General features: G+C 55.6%; 1 protein-coding gene across 1 annotated transcript; it reads left to right on the top strand.

Moving 5' to 3' along the window:
* Window positions 1-2,676: 2,676 nt before the first annotated feature.
* On the top strand, window positions 2,677-22,119 carry LACTBL1 (lactamase beta like 1). The gene is made up of 8 exons (XM_045859338.1): window positions 2,677-2,753; window positions 2,999-3,130; window positions 7,759-7,894; window positions 9,116-9,225; window positions 11,055-11,212; window positions 12,379-12,617; window positions 16,511-16,616; window positions 18,822-22,119. Exons 2-8 carry the CDS (start codon window positions 3,119-3,121, stop codon window positions 19,801-19,803), a joined length of 1,743 nt encoding a protein of 580 aa, XP_045715294.1. The 5' UTR covers window positions 2,677-2,753; window positions 2,999-3,118; the 3' UTR covers window positions 19,804-22,119.
* Window positions 22,120-22,617: the final 498 nt, after the last annotated feature.

Below are 22,617 nucleotides of genomic sequence, written 5' to 3'. Positions count from 1 at the left end.
AAGAGGAGGAATAACTCCTCTTTCAAGGAAGGGGCTGCTGTGGAGATTATCTTGGTTCATTGAGGACAGTCCTCAGACCAATGCCTGGAGGAAGGGAAGCACTCAGGAGCAGGTGATTCATCAGAGGATTTCACACATGGGCGTCTACTGCCACCATGTGGCCACTTTTCTGTATGACAGGCTATGGATTCCAGTTAGCTGAATTTGGGAGGGGTACGGTTGTTGGAGCAGGCTTGGTCCGGGCGGTCAGAACAAGCTTCACTGGGGCTGCTGGGGCAAGGGGCAAGGGGCAAGGGGCAAGGGGCAAGCTCCCAGAGAGGAGCTGATGTCCCGGGGGTGAGAGTCGTTGTTAGCAGAGGTGCAGAACCCTGTAGCGTATGAACTGATTCAGACATTCAGCCCCGGTTTGGCCACACAAACCAGAATGAGACCTGGTCTTTGCCCCGGAGGACCCCCTATCTGAAGGGGAGACCACATGGGAGATGCGGTTGTGTCTGGGAATCAGTGAGCAGGATTCCTGGGCCCAAATCCCAGTCCAGCCGCTTCCTGGGGCCTCACTTCTCCGAGCACCCGTTCCCTCATATGTGAGTAGGGACAGAACAGAGCCTGCCCAGGGATTGTTGTGAAGACCAGAGGAGGTAACAGAAAGCACTAAGCACCTGTACCTGGCACATGGTCATTGCTCTGTGACCCAGAGGCAGGACGCTCAGCCTGCTCTGAGCCTCAGGACAGGTGAACCAAGCAGCCAGGTAAAATGGAGACAACCTGGACCCCAGCTCCACTGTTGCACTAAACTAGCGACGAGACCTCCCCTCCCAGAGCCTGTTTCACCAGCCACACAGCGTGGGGTCTGGGTAAAACCACTCAGCTCTCTTCTCACTCTAATTTATCAATTCCTTCTTCCAGGCCAGCCCAGATCTTTGGCCCGCGGGGGCCGGGGGGGCGGATATAGAAGAAGAGCTAGAAGGCTTGCCTCCACCCATTCACATACCCAACCCCGGGCATCAGCAAAACGGAGATAATAATGCAAGCCCCGTTCAACCACCGGGTGGCTGGGAGGCGACTGAGATAACGCGGTGAAACCCGGTGCAATCCTCGAATTGCAAAGTGTGGTCCTCGGACCGGACCAGTGTCAACATCACCCGGGAACCTGTGAGAAACGTAGACTCTCCGGTCCTGCCTGGGCCACCGACTCAGAACCTGCAGTTTAGCTCACTCCTCAGCTATTCCTGCACATATGAGTTAGAGACACACTGGTCTGCGCGATGGTTCTCAATGCTGACCACACGGGAGAATTACTGAGGAGTGTTCAAAAATCACGATGGCCAGCTGGCACCCCGGGGGTCTCTGGGGGTCAGGCCCAGACGGCAGCGAGTTTTAAAAGCTCGCCAGTGTAAACAATATTATGAACAGAACCAGAGCTGACATGCCAGAGGCGCTGCCTCGTACCTCGAACCTTGGAATGTTAAAAACAGGGCCAGATAACCTTGGGACAGGCCCTCAGCACCCTTGTGCCTTGCAAAAGAGCCATTTGCAAAGACAACAAGAAAGCAGGTATTATGACTACTGGACTGATGGCTGGGGGACTGAAAACTAAAAACAGTGTTTAGAGTTAATATCGCCCCGTTATTTTATCCGCACCCACAGGCATGCCTCCTTGTACCGACGAAGTCCTTCCCCTTCCCTTTCTCGTAGGCACCCATGGCCTTTGCCCCCTCATCAGACCGTTCCTTGGGCTTCTGCCTGAACAACCGGCCCCTGAATGGCTGTTCTTCCTGACCCCAGCGAGTGCTTGTTTGCCTCTCGCTGTGGGTGGCTTTTTTATGTATAAGCCACTTATGGTAAATTTATGGTAAATCCACTTATGTATAAGTGGAATTACCTGGGTGCCACCAGGTAATTCCACTGTGCACTCCTAACCAGTGCCAAGAAGGCAAACATCTTTTCTCCTTTGCGCCAGCGTAAACTCAGTGGGTAGTGACTTTCTAAATGTTCCCTGGGAAAGATCTGACGTCTGCCCGGGGGCTGGGTACACGCTGACTGCGCGCATGCAGCAAGAGGCTCGCCTGCAGAGTCTCACTAGATGCAGGTCCTGGGCCACCTGCTCGGCAGGGACATTGCGATTTAATCCTTGCGCTAACGGAGATACTATTGTCCTCATTTTACAGGGGAAGAAACAAAGAGGGTGTGACTTACCCAAGCCTACACAGACAGTGACAGAGCTGGGATTTGAACTGAGTTATCTGAATGTTTAACAAGCAGGCTGACCCCAGTGGTCTTCAAACTGTGTTCCTTGGAGCCCCAGGCCCCTCAGAGGCAGCAGAGGAGCTGGCATGGGTGGTGGGTGAGGCTCGGGGGCCTGTGGGTGGGTTGCTCACTGGTCGTCCCCCCAGGATCTCTTTATATTGGGCTTGGCAAAGACTCTTTTTGGGGAGACTGTTCCTTTGCTCGCCAGCCCGGAGCCTCTTGGGTCACGTGGTGCTGTCCAGTCTCCCTGACAGATGTTCCTCCCTCCCCGCTGCCTGGGGACCCCAGGAACTAATCCCCGTCCCGTCCCGTGGTGGACGGCACAGAGGGCTTAGTGCTGGGGGAATCAGGCACCACATCTGCCAGCCCCTGGGAGCCTGGGAGGAGCCTGCGCCTCAGAGCCCGGGGAGCCAGCCCTGCCCTCTGGAACTCGGGGGGTCTGAGAGGCACAGGCCAGCTGCAGCCAGCCTGCATTGCCCTGTCTTTCCTGAGCCTTCCAGTAGACGGTGAGTTGGGGGCTAAGCACCCTGGGGGGCCGACAGGGTGACCAGCTCTCTCAGTTGGGAGGCGGAATTTGGGATGTTCAGTGCTTAAGGCAGGACAGACCTGGGCAGACCCAGACGGGTGGACACCCTCGCAGGTGTTCTGAGCTGGCTTCCCCCTGGCTTCGAGGCAGAGCTCCACAAAGGGGAGGGGGTGTCTGGCCTCCCTCTCCTCCCAGCATTTCCCTGTCCCCTCCCTCTCTTTCCAGAGCACTGCCCCTCAGATCTCTCTTTGCCTTCACGCCTCTACCTGAATTTCCCACTCCCAGCGTCTCCTGGGCTGTGGACTTGGCCGTCAGTGAGCTGGAATCCTGCGCGCCTCGGGGAGAATGAGGAGCCAGGTGAGGCGCAGCCCCGCATAGTCTGGCTGCGAACATTAGCCTAGACCACCCCTGGGCACCCCGCCCTCATCCCGTCCTTTCTGGAGTACCACCACTGGCCCGGACGGCTCAAGGGTTTTGTGTGCATTTGCATTAACTCGCTGAACTCTCAGAACCAACCAGAAACGCTCCTCTCCCGTTTCACATCTCCAGGCCTCTGACTGGAGCGGACACGGCTCATCCCCAGCTCCTCGCCCCCCCCCCAGCTCTGTGCCCATGACCTGCTTACCTCTGTCTCCCAGAGAAATTAGTGTCAGTACTGGCTGCCCACTGGTGAGCAACTTCCTAGGGGCTTCGCACGCATCACCTCACTTGCCTTTACCTAAATTCTATGGGGTGTAGGGACAAAGGTCATTCCCACTATGCAGGTGAGGAAACCGGGACTCAAAGAGGTGAAGTCATTTGTCCAAAGCTAGCAAGGGCAGAACCAGGATCCGGTGTTGCTTCGCCTGGGACCGGAGACCTGCGTCTGCCCGTTCCGCAGTCCCGTGGGCTCCACGGGGGACAGGTGTCGGCCACGGGCACGGAGCCTCAGGGCATATGTAGCACTGTGCCCAGCACACAGCTTGCCCTTGGGGGTTGCTTCTCAGTGTGTGACTGGACCAGGAGGGCTGTCCCAGGGTGGGCGGGTGGGAAGGAGGGAGGAAGGGGGGGTCTGTGGGCTGGAGAGCAACCCCTGGAAGGAGCTGGGGGAGCTGTGGTCAGGGTGGGCCTTGGGAGAGCCTGGCTCTTCCCGGGCCCTCCCCCTGCCAGCGTTTTCCAGCTGGAAAGGGAGAGGGGAGAGATTCCTAGTGGCTGCGGTTAAGTCAAAATGTGAGCAGCTGGCGAGCAGCTTAGCGGTTAAATCCTGGCTGTGCCATAGGGGCTGCTGGAATACATCCTGAGACTGGAGGCAGATGTGAGGTGAGCTGGGCCCCAGAGGAGAGCTAAAAGATGGGGGTGCAGAGACCCCCGCCACAGCAGAGGGCAGGGTGGTGCACAGAACGGAGCTCAACCCCCAGCTCCGTCACCTGCTCTCCATGGCCTCGGCAAGTCGTTTACTGCCTGCACTTCATTCTTCTCCGGGAAGGCCGTGCCGCAGGTGCCTGGTCGGGGGGATAGGCAGGCTGCGTGCCAGGGCGTCCCCCTGGCCCTGCCCCGGGGCCCTGTGCTAGCGCTCAAAGGGCAGCACGTTCACACTTCCCTTCCGCACGGACCTGCTGCCATGTGAGAGCCCCGTTCACTGCTCTGACACCCAGGGAGAGACATCTGCAGGTTCCTGGGATCTTTAACGGCTTCATTAAAAAAACACACAAAAACAAAACTGGGGTATAGTTTACATGCAACGAAATCCATTCATTTTGGTGTACAGCTCTATGCATTTTGACAACTACATACAGTCCTACAACCACCACCATATCAAGATATAGAGCATTGGCCCTGGCTGGTGTGACTCAGTGGATTGAGTGCCAGCCTGTGGACCAAAGGGTCGCCAGTTCGATTCCCAGTCAGGGCACATGCCTGGGTTGCAGGCCAGGTCCCCAGTGAGGGGCACATGAGAGGCAACCACACATTGGTGTTTCTCTTCTTCTCTTTCTCCCTTTCTTCTCCTCTTTCTAAAACACAGGTAGGTAAACTCTTTAGAAAAAAAAGATATAGAACATTCCCATCACCTCCCCACCCGCTTCTGCCTCCTGCAGTCTACCCCATCTCTACTCCAGGCAGCCACTGAGCTGTTTTCTGACCCCACAGTTTTGTCTTTTCCAGAGTGTTATGGAAGTGGGGGGATACAGTCTGTAGTCTTTTGAGTCTGGCTTATTTCACTTAGCACAATGTATCTGCAATCCAGCCACATCGTTGCATATACTGGTGGTTTGTTCTTTTACTTTGCCGAGTAGTATTCCATTGTATGGATATACCATAGCTTGTCTATGCACTCACCAGTTGACAGACATTTGGGTTGTTTCCAGTCTTTGAAAATTATGAATAAAGAATGGCTTCAGTGTAAACCCCAGACTCTACAGCTGGAAGACGCTTACAGCCCAGCTCTCTCCAGCAGTGGAAGAAATGGAGGCCCCAAGAGGGGGTGGGGCTTGTCCAGAGGTACAACTGAATCAGGGAGTGGGGCTGAGATTTGAACCTGTCTTTCAACTTGCAGGGCAAGTTCAAAATGCACTTCCTGAGCACCTGCAAGTGCCAGGTGGGGTGTCAGGTGTTGTGGGCAGAGAAGCCAAGAAGGCATGACCCTGGAGTTAGGGACACTCGCCACCTGGTTGGGAGCCAGGCAAAGAAGCCAGGAGAAACCAGGGCAGGTTACTATTACAATGCAGTAATGGGGTGTGCGCAGAGAGGAGAGGACCTCGGGTCTGCCTGGGGGAGAATGAGAAGGCTTCCCAGTTGCCCGTGGGTTCGGAGGGAGGAACGCAAGTTTGTCGAGGGGAAAGGCCAGCCAGAGGGAACGGCAGGTGCAGAGGCACAGAGGAGAACAATGCAGGGCGTGGGAGCTCAGGGATGCAAGGGGGAGGAGCCGGGGCAGGAAGGGGTCCGTGGTGCTAGTTGGCGTCTGGTCACAGACAGCCTCTCTGGCCAGACGGTTCCCTGTGGGACGGCACCGGCACGTAGGACGGGAACGACCCTCCTTGTGGCAGAGAGTGGAGGACTGGACGGAAACTCAGTGAGGCTGCAGCGAGCGGAGCCTGGGAAGCCGGCGTCAGTGTGCGCAGACACTAGCACGTTTCAGAGACGGCCCAGGAGGCGGAGGGGGGTGGGCTGGGGCGTTCAACCAGGGGTGCGGAAACGACTGATTATCCGTGTGAAAAAAGTGAGATCCCTTCCTCACACCACAACCAGAAATATTGTTGTGTGAAAGTATAGAGATCTATATTTAAGACCTCTGTGAAAAGGATTTCCGAGGCACACTCAGCAAACACACACACACACACGCACAGCAGACAGAAAAGACAGTGCGGATAAATGTGGTTGGCAGCAACCAAAGCCCGCGCACCGAAGCCCTCCATTCAACAGTAACGGCTGGCAGGGCTCACCGCGCGCCAGGCGAGATGCCCTCTGTACGCATTCGCTCGATCCTCGCACATTTGCGAGGCAAACGCTGTTGTCATCTCCATTTCACAGGTGAGGACTCAGAAGCAGAGAGGTTAAACCACTTTCTTAAGGTCACACAGCCAGGAAGGGGCTGAGCTAAGATTCAAAACCAGGCAGTCTGGCCGCAGGTTCTCCACCACACTGTTCTGCCTCTCTGTGTATGATGAACGGAAGTCACCACGAACGCACCGTGACGAGGCCAGCCGTAAGCAAGGGTACCTAAGACTGACACAGAGCTCTAAGTGAGGAAAATGGAATAGAAAAAAAAAAAAACAGGCAACGGATAAAAACAATCCATTCACAGAAAGGCAAACACAAATATATACAATAAACACACGAAAGGGGGTTTCCACCTTATGAGCAATCCAGAAAAAGACAAGTTAAAAACAGCGGTGAGAACCACAGGCGGTGGGAGTGTGGACCGGAGCACCCCTGGAGGGCACTGGGGAGAATCCGGTTAAGCTGAGGATGGCCGTATGTTCCCGCCCAGAAACGCCGCTCTGGGGCACAGCGACGCAGCCTGGGATGAATAAAATACTCACGTTTTTAAGGCAGCCTGGCCCAGCTCCGTGCTCTGTTGCATAATGAAGTACATTCATACAACAGCATACTCCACAGAAAATGAAATGAATAACCCCAAACTACATGTATCGAACTGGGGGGAAAAAGCAAGCCGCAGGAGGATAATACAGCAGGGTGTCATTTGTATGAGATTTAAGACGTGCGGAACGGTACCACGTGCTCTCTGTGGATGCACAAACCCAGTCCAGGAATGAAAGCGTGTGTGACGATCAGCACGGGGGTTTCGTTTGGGGGGATGGGCAGGAGGGTGAAATCGCAAAGGGTAGCACAGAAGGCTTCAACTCTGCCGAGAATGTTTTATCTTCCTCCACTCATTCACTCAACAAATATTCGCTACGGCCTGCGATGTTGCCAGGGACCGCTCTAGGCGCTGGGGATGCCACCGGGAACAAAACCACCCAGGACAAACCACAGGCCACGGAGGAGAGAAGGACAGCGAGGAAGCGGCCCCGTCCTTGGGGAGCGCAGCCTCCGTCAGGTAGACCGGCTGGCAGCCGCTGAGCGACCGTCCTAGGACAGAGAGCATGGGATCTGCCCCACACTCTCGGGCTTTCCCCGCCCCCAGGGCCTTGGAGGGGACCTGGGTGAGGAGAGCGGCGGAAGGTTTCACGGAGGGGGTGCGTTTCAGGTGCATTTCAGTTGGCTGAGGCAGGTCACCAAGCACGTAGAACAGAGAGAGCCGGCCCAGCAGAAGGAGCAGGCTCTGCAGGGGCCTGGAGGTGCAGAGCTACACGCACGGCCGAGCAGTTGAACGGGTCACACCGGGAAGGACCTCGGTTCCGTGGGTGTGAAATCACTCCCAGCTGTGGACTTCCACGATGCCTGGGTGGACCGGAGGCACAGGAGGGCCGGGGTAGGCGTCCCTCTCTCCCTTCCCCCTGACTGACCCCCACGGGGCCCCGGGCCCTGTGTCGTCCTCCTTCCAGACCCGTTGGCGGCTGGGCCGGCTGAAAGTGAGAAGGAAGTGGCTCCTCCCGGCCTCCTGCAGCTTCTTCTTCCTGCTCTCCCTGCTCATGACGGGCTGTTTCCTGTGGCAGTACCACCTCCCCAAGCTGGAGGCCGGTGAGTGCAGCGACACCCTTGGGTTTCTCCCACCCACGTGGCCCTTGTGGGCTTCGAGCTGCCCCTCCCGATCCGGGGTTTAGGGGACTCTCATAACCTCCACCGAGACCAAAGCTCTGTGCGTCTGTGGACCAGCCACGGGATCTCTCTCCCTTGATGTCCTTGTGCATAAAGTGAGGATCCTAATGCCTCCTCCAGACAAAGTGATTTATTCTTTCTCAGGAGTCTGTGGGCTGGCTGGGAGTTCTGCTGCTGGTCCAACCTGAACTCTCTCTGATGCAGCCAGCAAGTCAGCTGGGAGAGCTGGGTCTGGCCCTACCTGCGGACTCTGGTTCTCCAGGCTGCTGTTCCAGGCTTGTCCAGGAGAGGGCAATATTCTCAGGGAGCAAAGGACCATTGGGACCTAATTTTGGAAGGCCCAGGATCAATGATCAATTCCGCCTCATTCTTTTGGCCAAAGCAAGTCCCAGAGCCAGCCAGAGTCCAGAGTGTGAGGAGCTGAAGGAATTCATGGCCACAGTGAATCTCCAGCCTTGTCTCAGTGCTGGGCAGTCTCAGGAAGGATCTGAAAAGGGTGCAGCCTCCTTAGAGGATGGGGGGATGCCTGGGGGCCGTGGGGACCATCCCTCAGCCTGAACCCTGCTCTGCCAAGGCCCAAACCTCCTCCCCCGAGGTTCCGAGGCAGCCACACAGTCAGATCAGAGCAGAGTGAGACTCGAGTTCTCCACGCCCAGAGGCACGGCTCTGGCGTTGGAATGAAGTGTCCCTCGGAGTTCGTGCCTGGAGCCTACGTGGGGCCCCGAGTCCGCTTCTCCACCCAAACGCACAGTCAGAACCGGACAAGGGGAGGCAGGCAGACACACTGGGGGCGGAGCCTGCCCCGAGCAGCTGGGACTTGTCTCCATCTGCTGATCTCGTGGGACGAGGGAGCTGGTCGTACACGAGAGAAGGGCTGCCACTGGGAACTGCGGCCCAATCAGTGTCTCGAAGGTGAGGCAGCCACTGGCATGTGTGGAACCGCCCCTTCTCCAGGCATGCTCTGCTCTTTGCCCTGTGACACCCACGGCTGGTCTCCGTCCCCTGGCGTCCCCTGGTGAGGCTGTTGCCAGCTGGGAGGGTGTGGCTCTGGCCTTAGCTGCCACCTTCCTGCCTCCGCCAGGATGACCACTAGGCTCCTGTCCTGATCTCTGTCCCCTTTTCACCATGTGATGCCCCCGGCAGGTTCCTTGGGGCCAGAAGCGACCTCTGCCCCTGCGAGGATGTGTCCCCAGCACCCTGAGCCTGTGCGCCTGGCCCACCCACTCCCCGTGCTGAAGGAGGCCCTGGAAAAGGTCAGTGATGCTGACCCGGGGGGGGTGTGCGAGGCCTGGGTGATAAAGCGGGGGCACCTGCTCTGTGCTGGGGGTGGCGTTCATTCACTCATTCATCATGTAATTTTTGAGCACGCGCTGACTCTAGGCTAGACACCAGGGACGTGACAAGGAGATTCTGTCCTGTTCTTAAGAAGAAGCTTACCAGTCTGGGAGTGAGGGGACAGTCGAGACACTAAACATTCATAACACAGGGTGAGAGTGAGGACGGAGAAGGCTTGGGGGGCGGTGGGGCACAAAGGAGCTGCCCTTGGGGTCCGGGAGGCTTCTGGAGGGAGTGGAGTGCAGGCTGGGGTGTGAACAGGAGACACCCAGGGGATGTGCACGTGGACAGTAAGCGAGCTCGGGGGCGTGAAGGGCGTGCTCCAGATACAGGGAACAGCACGTGCCCAGACCCAGAGAGAGCAGAGTCCGTACAAGGCACGTAGAGAGAACTGCAAGGACATTCAGTCTGGGGGCGGGGCATAGGTGGAGGGGGAGAATGATGAGATTGGAGAGGATGACAGAGCCCACATCACAGAGGCCACTGCAAAATAATTAATGCCCCCCTCCCCCGACACACACACAACATGACACGTACCGCTGAGGATGGCCCAACAGTAGAGGGCGCTGTCCGCTAGCTCCCGTCTGTGCAGGTCAGGCCCCAGCCACTTGGGGCACTGACGCAAGGAGACACATGGACAGATGATCGGAAGAGAATGAGCAGCAGCGTGGTGGGGGAACTTGAAACTGTCACCCAGGGAACAGCTGGAGGGAAGGAGGCTGGTGCCTCCATACAAGAGAAGGTGCAGGCCAAGGCAGAGAGACACCGTCGCTGTCTGCAGACGCGTGAACAGCTGTTGCGAAGGGGAGGGCACTGAAGGGTCCCTGGTGGTGGGGCTGTCACAGTCAGGAAAGAAAAAGCAATGACAGTAACCATGGCTGCCTTCTGGTGAGCACCTGGTGTGTGCTCACCTGTGTGTGTGAACCCCTCGTGAGTCACTGTGTGTAGAGCAGCAGATTGAGATTCACAGGCACAGCTAGTGCAGGGGTGGAGGCTACCGGTGGGCAGAGCTCCACTCGGGACAGGGAAACCCCACCAGCCGGCCGTCTGTCCAGGACTGGGGCTGCAGTTAGCATGGGGCTCTAACTCTGACTCCACCAGCCATTAGTCTCTTGGGCAAGTCACGTCGTCCACCTCACAGACTCAGTCTTCTCATCTGTTGAGTGGGGAGAAATTAGCACGGACTTATGATGAGGACTGAGACATGAGAATCACTTTATACCGGGCCTGGCACCTTCTAAATGCCGGTATGTGTGAGCTGTTGTCACCACCGATGCACGTCATCGCTGGGAAGAAGGAGGTATTTTCAATCAGTGTTCGGGGAGCACTTAGGGGCCTTGTAGAAGCAGTGACTTCGCCAGCACTGGGGGGTCAGACTAGGCCTGTTGGAGGTTTTCTAGGGCACCAGACAAGGAAGGATTTGACCAGATGGGTGCTTTTGTCTGCTCCTTTCTTTCATGTTCTGCTAAGGAAATGTTTCTATGAACAAAAACCTCACGAGGAAGCCCCACATAGGAAACACATTCTAGTCATGAAACCTCACGCCTGCAGCCAGGGTGGGGCCCACCGCAGAGGCATGGTTTGGGGACCCCAGGTCTGGAGGCTCACTGGGTGGGGGCAGCGTGGAGGGGAGCCAGGCAGGGGTGCTGTGGGCAGGGTGTGGTGCGGGAACGGGCCGGGTGTGCCGACGACAGGCGGGGTGTGTCCCTGCCCCCACACTCCGAGCCCCCTGCTCTTCTCCTGCAAGGTGGACGGGACCCTGCGTGGGGCGCTGTCTGCCCCAGGGCTGGCTGCCGTGTCTGCAGTTGTCGTCCACAGCGACACGGTGCTCTGGACTGGGAACTTCGGGAGGAAGAACGGCTCAGACCCGGCTTCCGGGCCCCCCAATGAGTCCACCATGTACCGGTCAGCTGGGTGACCTCCAGGGTCCTGGGGAGGGGGTGAGGGATGGGAGGACAGGGGACCTAGGAGGTAGGGGGACTCAAGAGAATCATGACTTGGGGGGGTGCCTCCAAGCTGTCGGGGCCCTTTATGAAGTCCCGACAATTTAATAGGTGAGGAGACTGAGGTCCAGAGGGGACCCCAGGGGCAGGAGGTCAGGAAGGAGTCCTTCTGGGGAGCACTGAGTCCCAAACCTCCCTAACTGCAAGGGGCTCCCTTGTATCCCATCGCCCCCTCACCTCCACGTGGCACAATGGAGTCGTAACCAGTCCTGGGCTCTTGCCCCAGGTCCCCGCCACCTGGCAGTAGTGGCCCAGACGGAAACCTCTGGGGGACATTCTGCTGGGCACAGAGTCCCCCCTCCTAGGTTTGCCTGCAAGCGCCTGAAAGCTCACAATGCAAAGTGAGCGCATTCGCTTGCAGAGAAATCGGGAGGATGACAGCAGTTCCCTGCACGCCGCGCACTGCGCCATTCACAATGGGGCCAAGCGTGGGGACAGCAAGTACACTTCCTGCCACTTAGTGAGCACTTACTACCTGCCAGGTATGTTGCCAAACACTCGATTGCACAGTCTTGTTCCATCCTTACTACCACCTGTGAAGCGGACAAGGACGCTGAGTCTCAGAGAGTCTGGTACTGGCCCAAGACCACTCAGCCGGTGAGAGGCGGTGGGAAGGCCTGGGCGAGGGCCTGCCCCAGGGCAGATGCCACAGGGGCGACCCACCCGCAGCCTGCGGGCCGCATGCGGCCCTGCATGGCTATGGATGCGGCCCAACACTAAATCATAAATTTACTTAAAACCTTTCTTTTGCTGATCAGTTTTCATTAGTGTTTGTGCACTTAATGTGTGGCCCAAGACACGTGTGGCTCTTCTTCCAGTGTGCCCAGAGACACCAAAAGACTGGACACTCTAGGCTGGAGTCTCCATCCAGCCCAGCCCCACTGCCCCTGGTGTATTCTGCAGCTTCCCAAAGCCAGCTCTACAGGGGCTGGTGAATTTCCGGCTGAGCCGCTGAACAAGGTGGACTCGGTGATTTTCTAGAAGGCTAGAAAGTTAGGGGCTGGGGCGCAGGGTAGAGATGGGTCATGGGGCCAACAGGACGTGCCCTGTGCCCCCAACACTGTCTAGGATCTCCAGTGTCTCCAAGATCTTTCCGGTCCTCATGCTGTATCGCCTGTGGGAGGAGGGCATCGTGGCCTCTCTCGATGACCCCCTGGAGCGGTATGCCAGCGCCTTCACCATCAACAACCCACTGGGTGCGGCCTCAGCCCCCCAACAAGGGAGGCCGATGGATGGGTTGGAGGAGGGGGACCCAGCCCCAAGGCCTTCACCCGTCACCCTCCGAAGGATGGCCAGCCAGCTCTCAGGTGAGCGGTTCTGAACTCACCTTGCTTGGCCCCAAAGATTTCAGGTGGGAGAACTGATGAGCAGATTCTCATGCAGCCAGGCGAGGCCCACTCCTTGCTCCGCTTCCTGCACTGGCCGGAGCACCCTCTCACCCTCCCTGGGCAGCGGGCTCGGGGTAGGAAGAGCCGGTGAGGCAAAAGCTGAGGTGAAGCCTGAAACTTCAGACACAGGGGACAAATCAAGATCAGTCGGTAGGTCAAAAGCAAGTTGACGTGTCAAGATCTAGTTACTAGGTCAAGGACAAGTCAACAAGTCAATATTTGTAGACGATTCTCGAATGAAGACCTAATTTCCCTTAATATATAAAGAGCACCCACAAATCAATACAGAGACCAACAATCCAATAGAAAAATGGGTAAAGGATGGGAACAGAATAGACAGTTCACAGAAAAGGGACCACAAATGGCCCTTAAGAATACTAAAAAATATTAAAAGATGCTCAACCTCATTCATAACAAAATTAATGCACATGAAGACTGCTGAGCGACATCTTCCCCCTTTCAGACTGGCAAAGGCCCAAACACTGGGTGTGTGGAGTTGGTGGGTTACAACGAAACAGGCCTTCTTATACATCAGCGGTGGGCATTTCAGTTGGCACAGCCTGTGGGGAGGGCGCTCGGTCATCTCTGTCACAGTTAGAGATGCACATGTCCTTTGACTCGCAAACCCCGCTTCTAGGACATTTGCAGATGTGCGCACACATGCAGTGAGGAGGTGTGAGCGTCGTTATTCACTGCAGCGCTGTGACAGTGAAAGAGTGACACAACCTAAAGGTCTATAAATGGGGGAGTGAATTAACAAAATATGCCACAGTTACATGCTACAATCAAATACTCTGTAGCCTTAAGAAAAGGTAACCATGCTCTTTATGTGTTGACATAAGAGTAAGCTACAATGTTAAGTGGGGAAAAAAGCTCATAGCATATGTGGTAGACTACCATCTGTATAAATAATATATACACGTACACATACACATGAATGCGTATACATAGTGCATGTGTGTGCATGTGCGCACACACACACGTGTGTATCTTTGGAAGAGAACTAAAGCGGTTGGTACAATGGGTTGCATCCAGGGAGGGGAACTGGGTGGCTGGGGACAGGGTAGGAGAAAATTTCTTCAGCGTGCATCCTTTGGCGTCTGTTGAAGTTTGGGTAATGTAAATGAATTACTTGTTAAAAATAAATTCCATGGTGATCGTAATGACAGTGGTGATGCAATAAGCCAAGATGAAGCGACCTAACAGGAGGGCAGGAGCTGGCCGGGGTACTGGGCAGCACTGGACCAAAACAGGCTGGATGCTGCGGCATAGTTCCGGAAGCTTCCAAAGCGCCCTCTGCTAGCCCACATGGCCACCTGCCACCTGTGACTGAGGAGGGTGGGCTTAAAGCAGGGGTGTATGGGGGTGGTCACCAGGCTGAGCTGCATAGTGGATGATCCCGCCAAGGGCAAGAAGGCGGGCACCATGCGCCCCCCCCCCCCAAAATGCCCTTTATTGCTCATATTCGCAGTCACCAACCTATCACCCCGAAGGGCAGGAGTTCTTCGCGAGTGCCCACCATCCGTCACTTTACAAAGTGAGCTCAGGCCTGCATCTCAGCCGGTGAACGTGGCTGGGGCTCAGTGGGGGGCGGGGGTCCCCTGAGGCAGCCTGGGCAGGACGGGGTCAGCTCTTGGAGGAGGCTGGCCTGGTTGTGAAGGGCCCAAGTACTGGAATTCCTCCTAGCTGTGTGGCCTCGAGCAGGTCACTTAAATTCCCTGAGCCCTGTTTTTCTCCTCTGGGAAATGACGGGAGTTCAGGCTACTCCAGGGAGTTAAATGAGCTAATGAGTGTAGAGCGTTTAGCAGAGTGCCTGGCACACAGCAGGCACTTGTCAATGTAGCTCTGGTTATTGTGGCCAGGGGTAGACCACGGTTTAGTGGGGCCTGATGTGGATATAATTTTGGGGTCCCCCTTAAGAATACAATGTTATAAATTCAAAACTAGAGACAGGTCTTGGAAGGGGCCCCACAGGTGAGGACTCTGAGGTTTAAACTCAGTGAGCCTCCTATTATTAAATCCATCCTATTTTTAATCTGACTCCAGGGCTCCCTCTAGGGGTGTGTTGTGAATTGTTCTTCATATACCCAGGGAACCCAGCCCAGGGCTCCTAAGTGTTTGGTCAGGTCTCCTCTTAGCCCAAAGGGGCCAGATAAGCATACAGCAGCTGAAATAACTGTGTTCTAGGTCCCCAATGTCTTTATGATTGACCCTTGTCCTAATCTAGAGCTTTTTTTTTCCCATTTTTGGAGCTTTTTATCCATTCTCTGAATTAAGTCTTGCAACACTTCAGAGGAAAACCACTGCAGGTGCTTCAGTACACTTAAAGATGAGCAAACAGAGGCTCAGAGAGGTAAAGTGCATGGTCTGGGGTCACACAGCATGAAATGCCACAGTCAGAACTTAAATCCAGGACTTGGGACTCCACCTCTCAGTTACTCAGGCCAAGAGCCTTAGAGTCATCCTGACAGCTCTCACCCCCACACCCTCCACACCCTCTCGGGGGGCAAATTCCGTTGGACCCACTCTCAGATATGTCCAGAATCCACCCACTCCTCACCACCTCCACTGCTAGCACCCAAGTCTGAGCCACCACCATCTACACATGGACTTTTCCAAGTGTGCTAACAGGCTTCCCTGCTTCTGCCACTGCCCCCGAACGTCTGTGTTTGCACAGCAGCCAGAGCGACCTTGACAACATATATGTCGGATTACATCATTCCTCTGCTCACACCCCCTGCAGTGGCCCCATCCCACCCAGGGAAGAAGCCAGGTCCTTCCGGTAGCCTGTAGCACCCTGTAGGATCGGGTGCCCGCACCCTCAATCTCTCTCACCTACAAAGTCTCCCCCATCTCACTCCTCTCCAGCCACACTGGCTGTTGCACGCTATTATTCCTCAAACGTGCCAGGACACCCCTGCCTCAGGACCTTTGCACTTGCTATTCTCTCTGCCTTCTCGAGGGTCACCTCGACAAGGTCTTCCTCTGAGCAAATTATTTTTCTCCACAGCACAACTATTTATCAGTTTGTTGTCCGTCCCCTTCACTAGAATGCAAACTCCACATGGGCAGAGACTTCGTTCACTACCGGATCCCGGGTACCCGGGACAGTCCCCGGCACAAAACACAGGCTTGAAATCAATGTCTTGCTGAGTGGACGGATGGAAAGAACCCCGATCCTGTGATCCTTCCAATATTTGTCACATCTAATAAACAGAAAAGCCCAAGTGGTTAGCAGAGCCAGTCCCACAAAGCTGTTCGGCCACTGATCTGAAGAATTGCATGGAATCAAACTTCTGTGGTTGCTGATAATTATTTTTTGAGCAATTACTATGACTGGGCACCATGCTAAGCATTTTATTTCACCTAATCCTCACATCATCCCTGTGACAGAGAGATTATTCCACTCACAGTATGGACGGGGGACTGGGGCTTGGGAGGTTCAGTGGCTTGCCCAGTGAACACAAACAGGGTTCGAGTCCGTCCTGGACTATTTTTTTTAAGGTTTTATTTATTTATTTTTAGAGAGGGAAGAGAGGGAGAGAGAGAGAGAGAAACATCAATGTGCGGTTGCTGGGGGTTATGGCCTGCAACCCAGGCATGTACCCTGACTGGGAATCGAACCTGGGACACTTTGGTTCGCAGCCCGTGCTCAATCCACTGAGCTACGCCAGCCAGGGCTCTATTTTTGTTTTTTAGACAATTTTGTTGTTGTTACCTTTCAACCCATGGGAGGTGGGGGGGAGTGCACCCAAAGGCCCATCACCCCACCCTCAGCTGGCCCAGCAGGTCTGACCACTGCTCCTCCCCAGGGCTGCCCAGAAGGCTCCGGGGCACTTCGCTGCTGTGGAGGGGCAGCACCCAGGAGGCCCTGAGCCTGCTCAAGGACGACGTGCTGGTAGCAGACCCGGGAACCAGGTGAGCAGTGCGCCTCAGTGCTCCGCCGATGTCAGGGACCTCCCATGGAGACACATCCCCCCCCATAGAGACTGATCCCCTCATCCTGGGTGGTCAGAGCCAGAAGAGACCCCTGGAGTCACTGGATACAGCCCCCTGTGCCACAGCGGGAAAGACTGAGGCCCGGAGAGGGATGGTGCAGCAAGGCGGGTTCTGTTTGAACCTTAAGTTCTTTCCATTCATTAGGTCAACATTTTTTTTTAATTTTATTTTAATCATTGTTCAAGCACATTTTTCTGTCCTTTACTTCCATCCCAGCCCACCCACCCAACCCTTCCCACCTCCCTCCCATTCCTACCCCCCCCCCAGTTTTTGTCCATGTGTCCTTTATATTTGTTCCTGCAAACCCTTCCCATTCTCCCCTGAAATTTCCTCTTCTCTCCCCTTTGGTCACTGTCAGCCTGTCCTCTATTTCAGCGTCTTTGACTATGTTTTGCTTGTTACTTTGTTTTGTTGTTTAGGTTCCTGTTAAAGGTGATATCATGTGGTATTTGTCTTTCACTGCCTGGCTTGTTTCACTTAGCATAATGCTTTCCAGCTCCATCCATGCTGTTGTGAAGGGTAGGAGCTCCTTCTTTCTTTCTGCTGCACAGAATTCCATTGTGTAAATGTACCATAGTTTTTTGATCCATTCATTTACTGATGGGCATCTAGGTTGCTTCCAGCACCTAGCTATTGTAAATTGTGCTGCTATGAACATCGGGGTGCAAAGGTTCTTTTGTATTGGTGTTTTAGTGTTCTTAGGATAGAGACCCAGCAGTGGAATTGCAGGGTCAAAAGGCAGATCCATTTTTAGTTTTCTGAGGAAGTTCCATACTGCTTTCCATAGTGGTTGTACCAGAGCTCAATATTTACTGAGCACCCACTCTGCCCAGAATGTGCTAAACTGAGACGCAGCAGAGAACCAATCCAACCAGGCCCTCCTCATGGAATTTGCATTCTTGGGAGTCAACAGTGAGCATTCCTATCAGTGAAGAGATGAGCAAGATAAATACAGATTTTGTCAAGTCCATCATGGAAATAAATGGAATATTGATGAGATAGGGAGTGGACAGCTGGGTGGCCACAGAACAGAGAAGCCCAGCTCTGGCTGCAGAGGGGCTGGACAGAGGTCAGCTGGCGCTCCCCTGCCTCAGAGGCACCCTTCCAGGCCTGCTGGCCTTTTCTCGGGGGTGGGGGGGTGACACCCTTTTCCAGACTCGCCCCTCTGCTTCTTCAAATGCTGGACCTCAGGTGCCACTTTCTGAGGAAGAAAGGACTCAGGTGTGATTAGACACCTGCAGGCCGGAGTCCGGCTTTCGGCCCTGCCACTGTGACCTTGGAGGATGCACTCTGACTCTTGGAAACTCACCTTTCTCATCTGTTTTTTTTTTAATATTAAAAAAAAATTAAAGATTTTATTTATTTTTAGAGAGGGAAGGGAGGGAGAAAGAGAGAGAGAGAGAGAGAGAGAGAGAAACATCAATGTGCAGTTGCTGGGGGCCATGGCCTGCAACCCAGGTATGTGGCCTGACTGGGAAGGGAACCTGCAACACTTTGGTTCGCAGCCCGTGCTCAATCCACTGAGCTACGCCATCCAGGGCTCTCTTCTTAACAGAGAGGCCACATTAATAAGAGAGGTCACATTAGAGTTTGGGAATGTCTAAATGGATGTGTGGGTGCTGGAATTACTCCTTCCCCAGAAAAGAAGTGAGACATCTTATTGATTATCAGTGTCTGCTGTGGCTGGGGAGAAGGGAGGGGTGAATCCTGCCTTCGGTTTCTTATCCTTGAGCTACACGATGGCTAGAATTCTCCCCCTCCCCCAGAACAGTCAAAGACTCTAGTTTTGCATTTGCTAATGTAAATCGTACTAAAGTGTAAAGGACCAGGAAGTTTTGTTTTACCAGGGGCATTGCTCAGCCTGGCTGTCCCTCTACCTGCAGTGAGACCCAGGGCAAGTCTCTGCCCGCCTCTGGGCCTTCCTCTTTTGGGGTGTAGAATTAGTGACCTCTGTCTCTCTGCTGGGTCTGACCATCTGGGATGCAGTGAGGCAGGTTCCTGACCGATCCAGTCCAAGGACACTCTGGTGGCATTTCAGACCGTTTGAGCAGGTGGGAGGGGGCTAGTTAGGGTCTGAAGATGTTCATCCTGGGCTGCAGCCAGTTTCCACCCCTCCGGTTCCAGGTGCCATTACAGCACCCTGGCCTTCTCGCTTCTGGCCCACGTCCTGGCAGCCCACACGGTCCAGGGCGACTACCAGCGCTGGATCTTGGAGAACGTGCTGGAGCCGCTGGGGATGGCAGACACAGGCTTCGACCTCACTCCTTCTGTCCGCGCCGGCTTGGCGGCTGGCTTCTACGGCAGCGGGAGGCCGGCACCGCTCTACGACCTGGGTTGGTACCGCCCCTCGGGCCAAATGTACTCCACCCCTGCGGACCTGGCCAAGCTGGCCATGGCGCTCCTGGGCAGCGGGCCCCGGCGGATTCTGGGGCCCGACGCGGCGAAGACACTGCTAGCACCGCTGCTGGCCTGCCCGGGCGCCTACTTCGCCAACGAGACCGGCACCCCTTGGGAGTTCCATATGCAAAGGGCCTACCGCGTGGTCCGCAAGGACGGCGACTTGGACGGCTACGCCGCTACCTTCTCCCTGGTGCCACCGCTGCGCCTGGGCCTGGTGCTGCTGCTGGCCGGCCCGCGGCCATCCGGGCCCGATCTGGTGGCGCAGGCCTATGATGTGCTCCTGCCGGCCATGGAGAGGGTCCTCCGGGAGGCGGAGCGCAGCCCCGCCCCACCACCCAGCGCGCGCCCCTTCACCGGCTACTTCACTTTCGCCAACCTGACCTTTTATGAGGTGCGCACCGGGCCGGCGGGCGAGCTGCGCCTGCGCCAGTTCGGGCCCCGCGTCGAGGCCCTGGTGCCCCCAGCGTTCCGCACCTTGGCGCTGCGCCACCTGCGCGGCCGGGTCTTCCAGCTGCACGTGGCCCGCGAGTTCCCGTGCGCGTTGCCGCTTGGCGACACCTGGCTCTCCCTCGAGGCCCAACACGGGCAGCTCGTCCACTTCTACCCGCTGGACCGCCACGGGCTGTCCCCGGGCTTTGACGTGCCAGGCCTTAACACGTACCGGGTGCTGCGGCTACTGCGCAAGCCCGTGTTCAAGACCCAGTGATTCCCCGGCTTTGTGTGGGGCCTTCCCTGCCTCACCTGCCAGCTTTCCGACCCAGGTTTGGAAAGTGAGGCGATGGGGATGTCTAACAGAGAAACGGGGTAGTTGACAAAGTGGGGCGAGGCAGAGCTACTGCAGGTGTGATCCCCGGACCACAGCAGGTTTGCGAACTGTTTGTTATCCATGGGGTCACGGGTGAGATGAGTTTCTAACGGTTTCCGACTACCGTTCAGCTATGTGATTTTGTTTCACAATCTACATTTGACCTTTAAGACAGTTGAAAGCAGACTTATTCTGGAGGAGGCTCCACCCTTGGCTCCTGTGGAAGTTCCCCTGGGCACCTCCTTGGGACTCAGGGCGTGCGGAACAGCGTTTGAAGAACGCCCAGGGAGTGCTCCCTCCCAGGCTAAGGAGTCCAAGGCTCCTCTGCGTTTGTGTTTCTTCCGTCCGACTCTCCCATGGCTGCCGCCTTCTCATCCCATAGCCCCCAGCTCACATTCCCCTCTCCAGAGAAGCCTTCCCTGCCACTCTCTCTGAGTCTGCCGCCCTCGCTGACGGCACCACAGAAACCCACTGGTTTCTTTCCCAGCGCTGAGGGCAATCTGCTGTTATTTCTTTTATTTGCTTAAATAAGCGCTGCAGAGTTCAAGAAAGCAGGGGCTTCATCTCTCCTGCTCCCAGGTGTACCCCCAGGGCCTGGCACAGCGCCCGGCATGAGAATGCAGCCAATAAGTGTCTGCTCGCGGGAGGGATGAGGCTCAGAGAGGGGAAGCAACGTGGCTCCGCCACACAGGAGTATAGGGACGGAGCCAGGATGAAGGTCAAGTCCTCTGGCAGTCTTCCACCAGCCAATCCCTGGTCTAGGGTTAGCGGTCACTATAGGCAGCGGGGAGGGGGCTAGGACAGTTCAGGGACAGGCCCAGGAAGAGCTGTTGCAGTAAACCCCCAGCCTCCCAGAATGACCTAGAGGGCACTGCAGCTAACGTGGGGAAGCAGGGTGCTGGGATTTCCCTTCCGGGGAGATCAAGACTCCACAAAGGGAAGACCCAGGCCGAGGCCTCCAGCTGTGGACCTCCTGCCAGGGTGGTCGGGCCACAGCCCCTTCTCACCTAGAGGCCGAAGAGAGGGAAGAGGGGACAAGCCCAGCTGGGCCTCGGTCAGGGAGGAAGCCCGCCAGACTCACGCCTGAGAGCGCTTGGGGCTTCTCAGCTGTTTCTCCAGGAGTGATGGGATTGAAAACCCAAGGTGAGACCCTTGGTGGCAGAATCCCAGGCATTGGGGGCAAGTGAGAGGCACCCTGGCAGTCCTCCGAATCCCACCATTTAAGGAAATCAGGAGAGAGGTCACGCAGTGTCCAGGCCACTGTCAGAGCGATCCAGAGGGCAGGGATGACAGCCTCACTTTTCTCTAGCCTGCCCAAGGTCACAAGTTGGTCCGTGAGGTTCTGCCTCGGCCTTGTAGGACTCCGAAGCTCTTTCTACCACTCCTTGTTGCCTCGGGAGGTGGGGCCTACGATGGGCTTACCTGGTAGGTCACCCGGGTGTGTGCTGTGCCGGCGGGGCTGGGATCACTCACTGTCCCCATGACAAGGGGGCTCCTTCCTTGGCCTCAGAGCCTCACTCCAGGGCTCGGTGTCCCTGGAACAGTGCGAGGAAGGGTCCAGCCCCAGGGTTGGTTTTGAAGAAAGAGGGGGAAGAAGAGGGAATCTGTAGATGGTACTGGGGTGCTCCAGTGTCACAGGAGACATGGGGGGAGAAGGTGGCAGAGCTTTCTGAGATAGAGTTTGAACATCCAGGAAGAGCCAAAAGAGCTCAGTTTCAGAGTACAATATACCTGGGTGTTCCCCCAGCCAGGCCACATTCAGCTTGACCTTGGGCACTTAAGACACCCCGCTTCTGTGAGCCTCAGCTGGCACCTTTGTGAAATGGGGTGGCAGCCCCCGCTTGTGCTGCGGCCAGTTCGCACGGAGTGGCAAGAGCCAGCTACAGTTCCAGGGACTTTGTGAACCAGTTGTTAAATGCCATCATTGAAAATTAAATCATATACACTTATGAAAGCATACATTGTATTAAAAGCAGACTCAACCTTCGTCAGTCCCTGATTATTTAACTGTGTTGTTATTATCCATGTTTTAAGGTTATTTATCACTTACATCTATCGTGTCTGAATTCTGGAAATACTTTGTAGTGATGCATTACTGAGCATCTCTTCCCGAGCCGGTGTTCGGTGACTCGTGTTGGTAGTTTGAAACTGGCCTGGGCGGGAGCATTTACACCAAGGCAAGTGGCAGTGATGGCAAATAAAGGCTTGATTTATTTATCCTTTTGTTGATTGCCTAGACCTAAGAGAATGTTGGGTAACATGTTAAGGTAGATTAAATTTAAAAGTGTGACATGGAGAATAGCACCAAAAATCGAGGAAATACTCTTCCGGTATTTGAAACTATGATCTGATTCAGGAAAGAAGTGACTCGTGTCATTGGGGAATGAGCGAAGTTCCAACACACACCTTCACTTCTTCACTTTGATCTCAGTCCTTAACCCGAACGACAATGTCAACCAGTGTTGACGAACCACACCTGGGGAGTCGGTCGACAAACTCTCAGCAGCACTTGCGCCCCAGGAGTAACCATCTCTGGGTGGCTGTGCTCATTCTGTGACAAAATGTGTGCGGTGGTGGTGCCCCTTCCCCAGACCACCCCCGACAAACTCCCCGGCTGGTGTGGCTCAGTGGACTGAGTGCCGGCCTGTGAATCAAGGGGTCGCCGGTTCGATTCCTAGTCTAGGGCACATGCCTGGGTTGCGGGCCAGGTCCCCA

The sequence above is a fragment of the Phyllostomus hastatus genome, unplaced genomic scaffold, assembly GCF_019186645.2.
Source record: "Phyllostomus hastatus isolate PE091 unplaced genomic scaffold, TTU_PhHast_1.1 phas_scaffold_182, whole genome shotgun sequence".
Taxonomy (NCBI): Eukaryota; Metazoa; Chordata; class Mammalia; order Chiroptera; family Phyllostomidae; genus Phyllostomus; species Phyllostomus hastatus.
The sequence above is the reverse complement of the archived record's forward strand: the minus strand, read 5'-3'. Positions and strand labels throughout refer to the sequence as shown.

Bases quoted from the DNA above. Each gene is read 5' to 3' on its own strand.
- LACTBL1 (XM_045859338.1), top strand. The intron at 11,213-12,378 runs GTCAGCTGGGTG...AACACTGTCTAG, and splicing joins AATGAGTCCACCATGTACCG to GATCTCCAGTGTCTCCAAGA. The intron at 12,618-16,510 runs GTGAGCGGTTCT...GCTCCTCCCCAG, and splicing joins GATGGCCAGCCAGCTCTCAG to GGCTGCCCAGAAGGCTCCGG.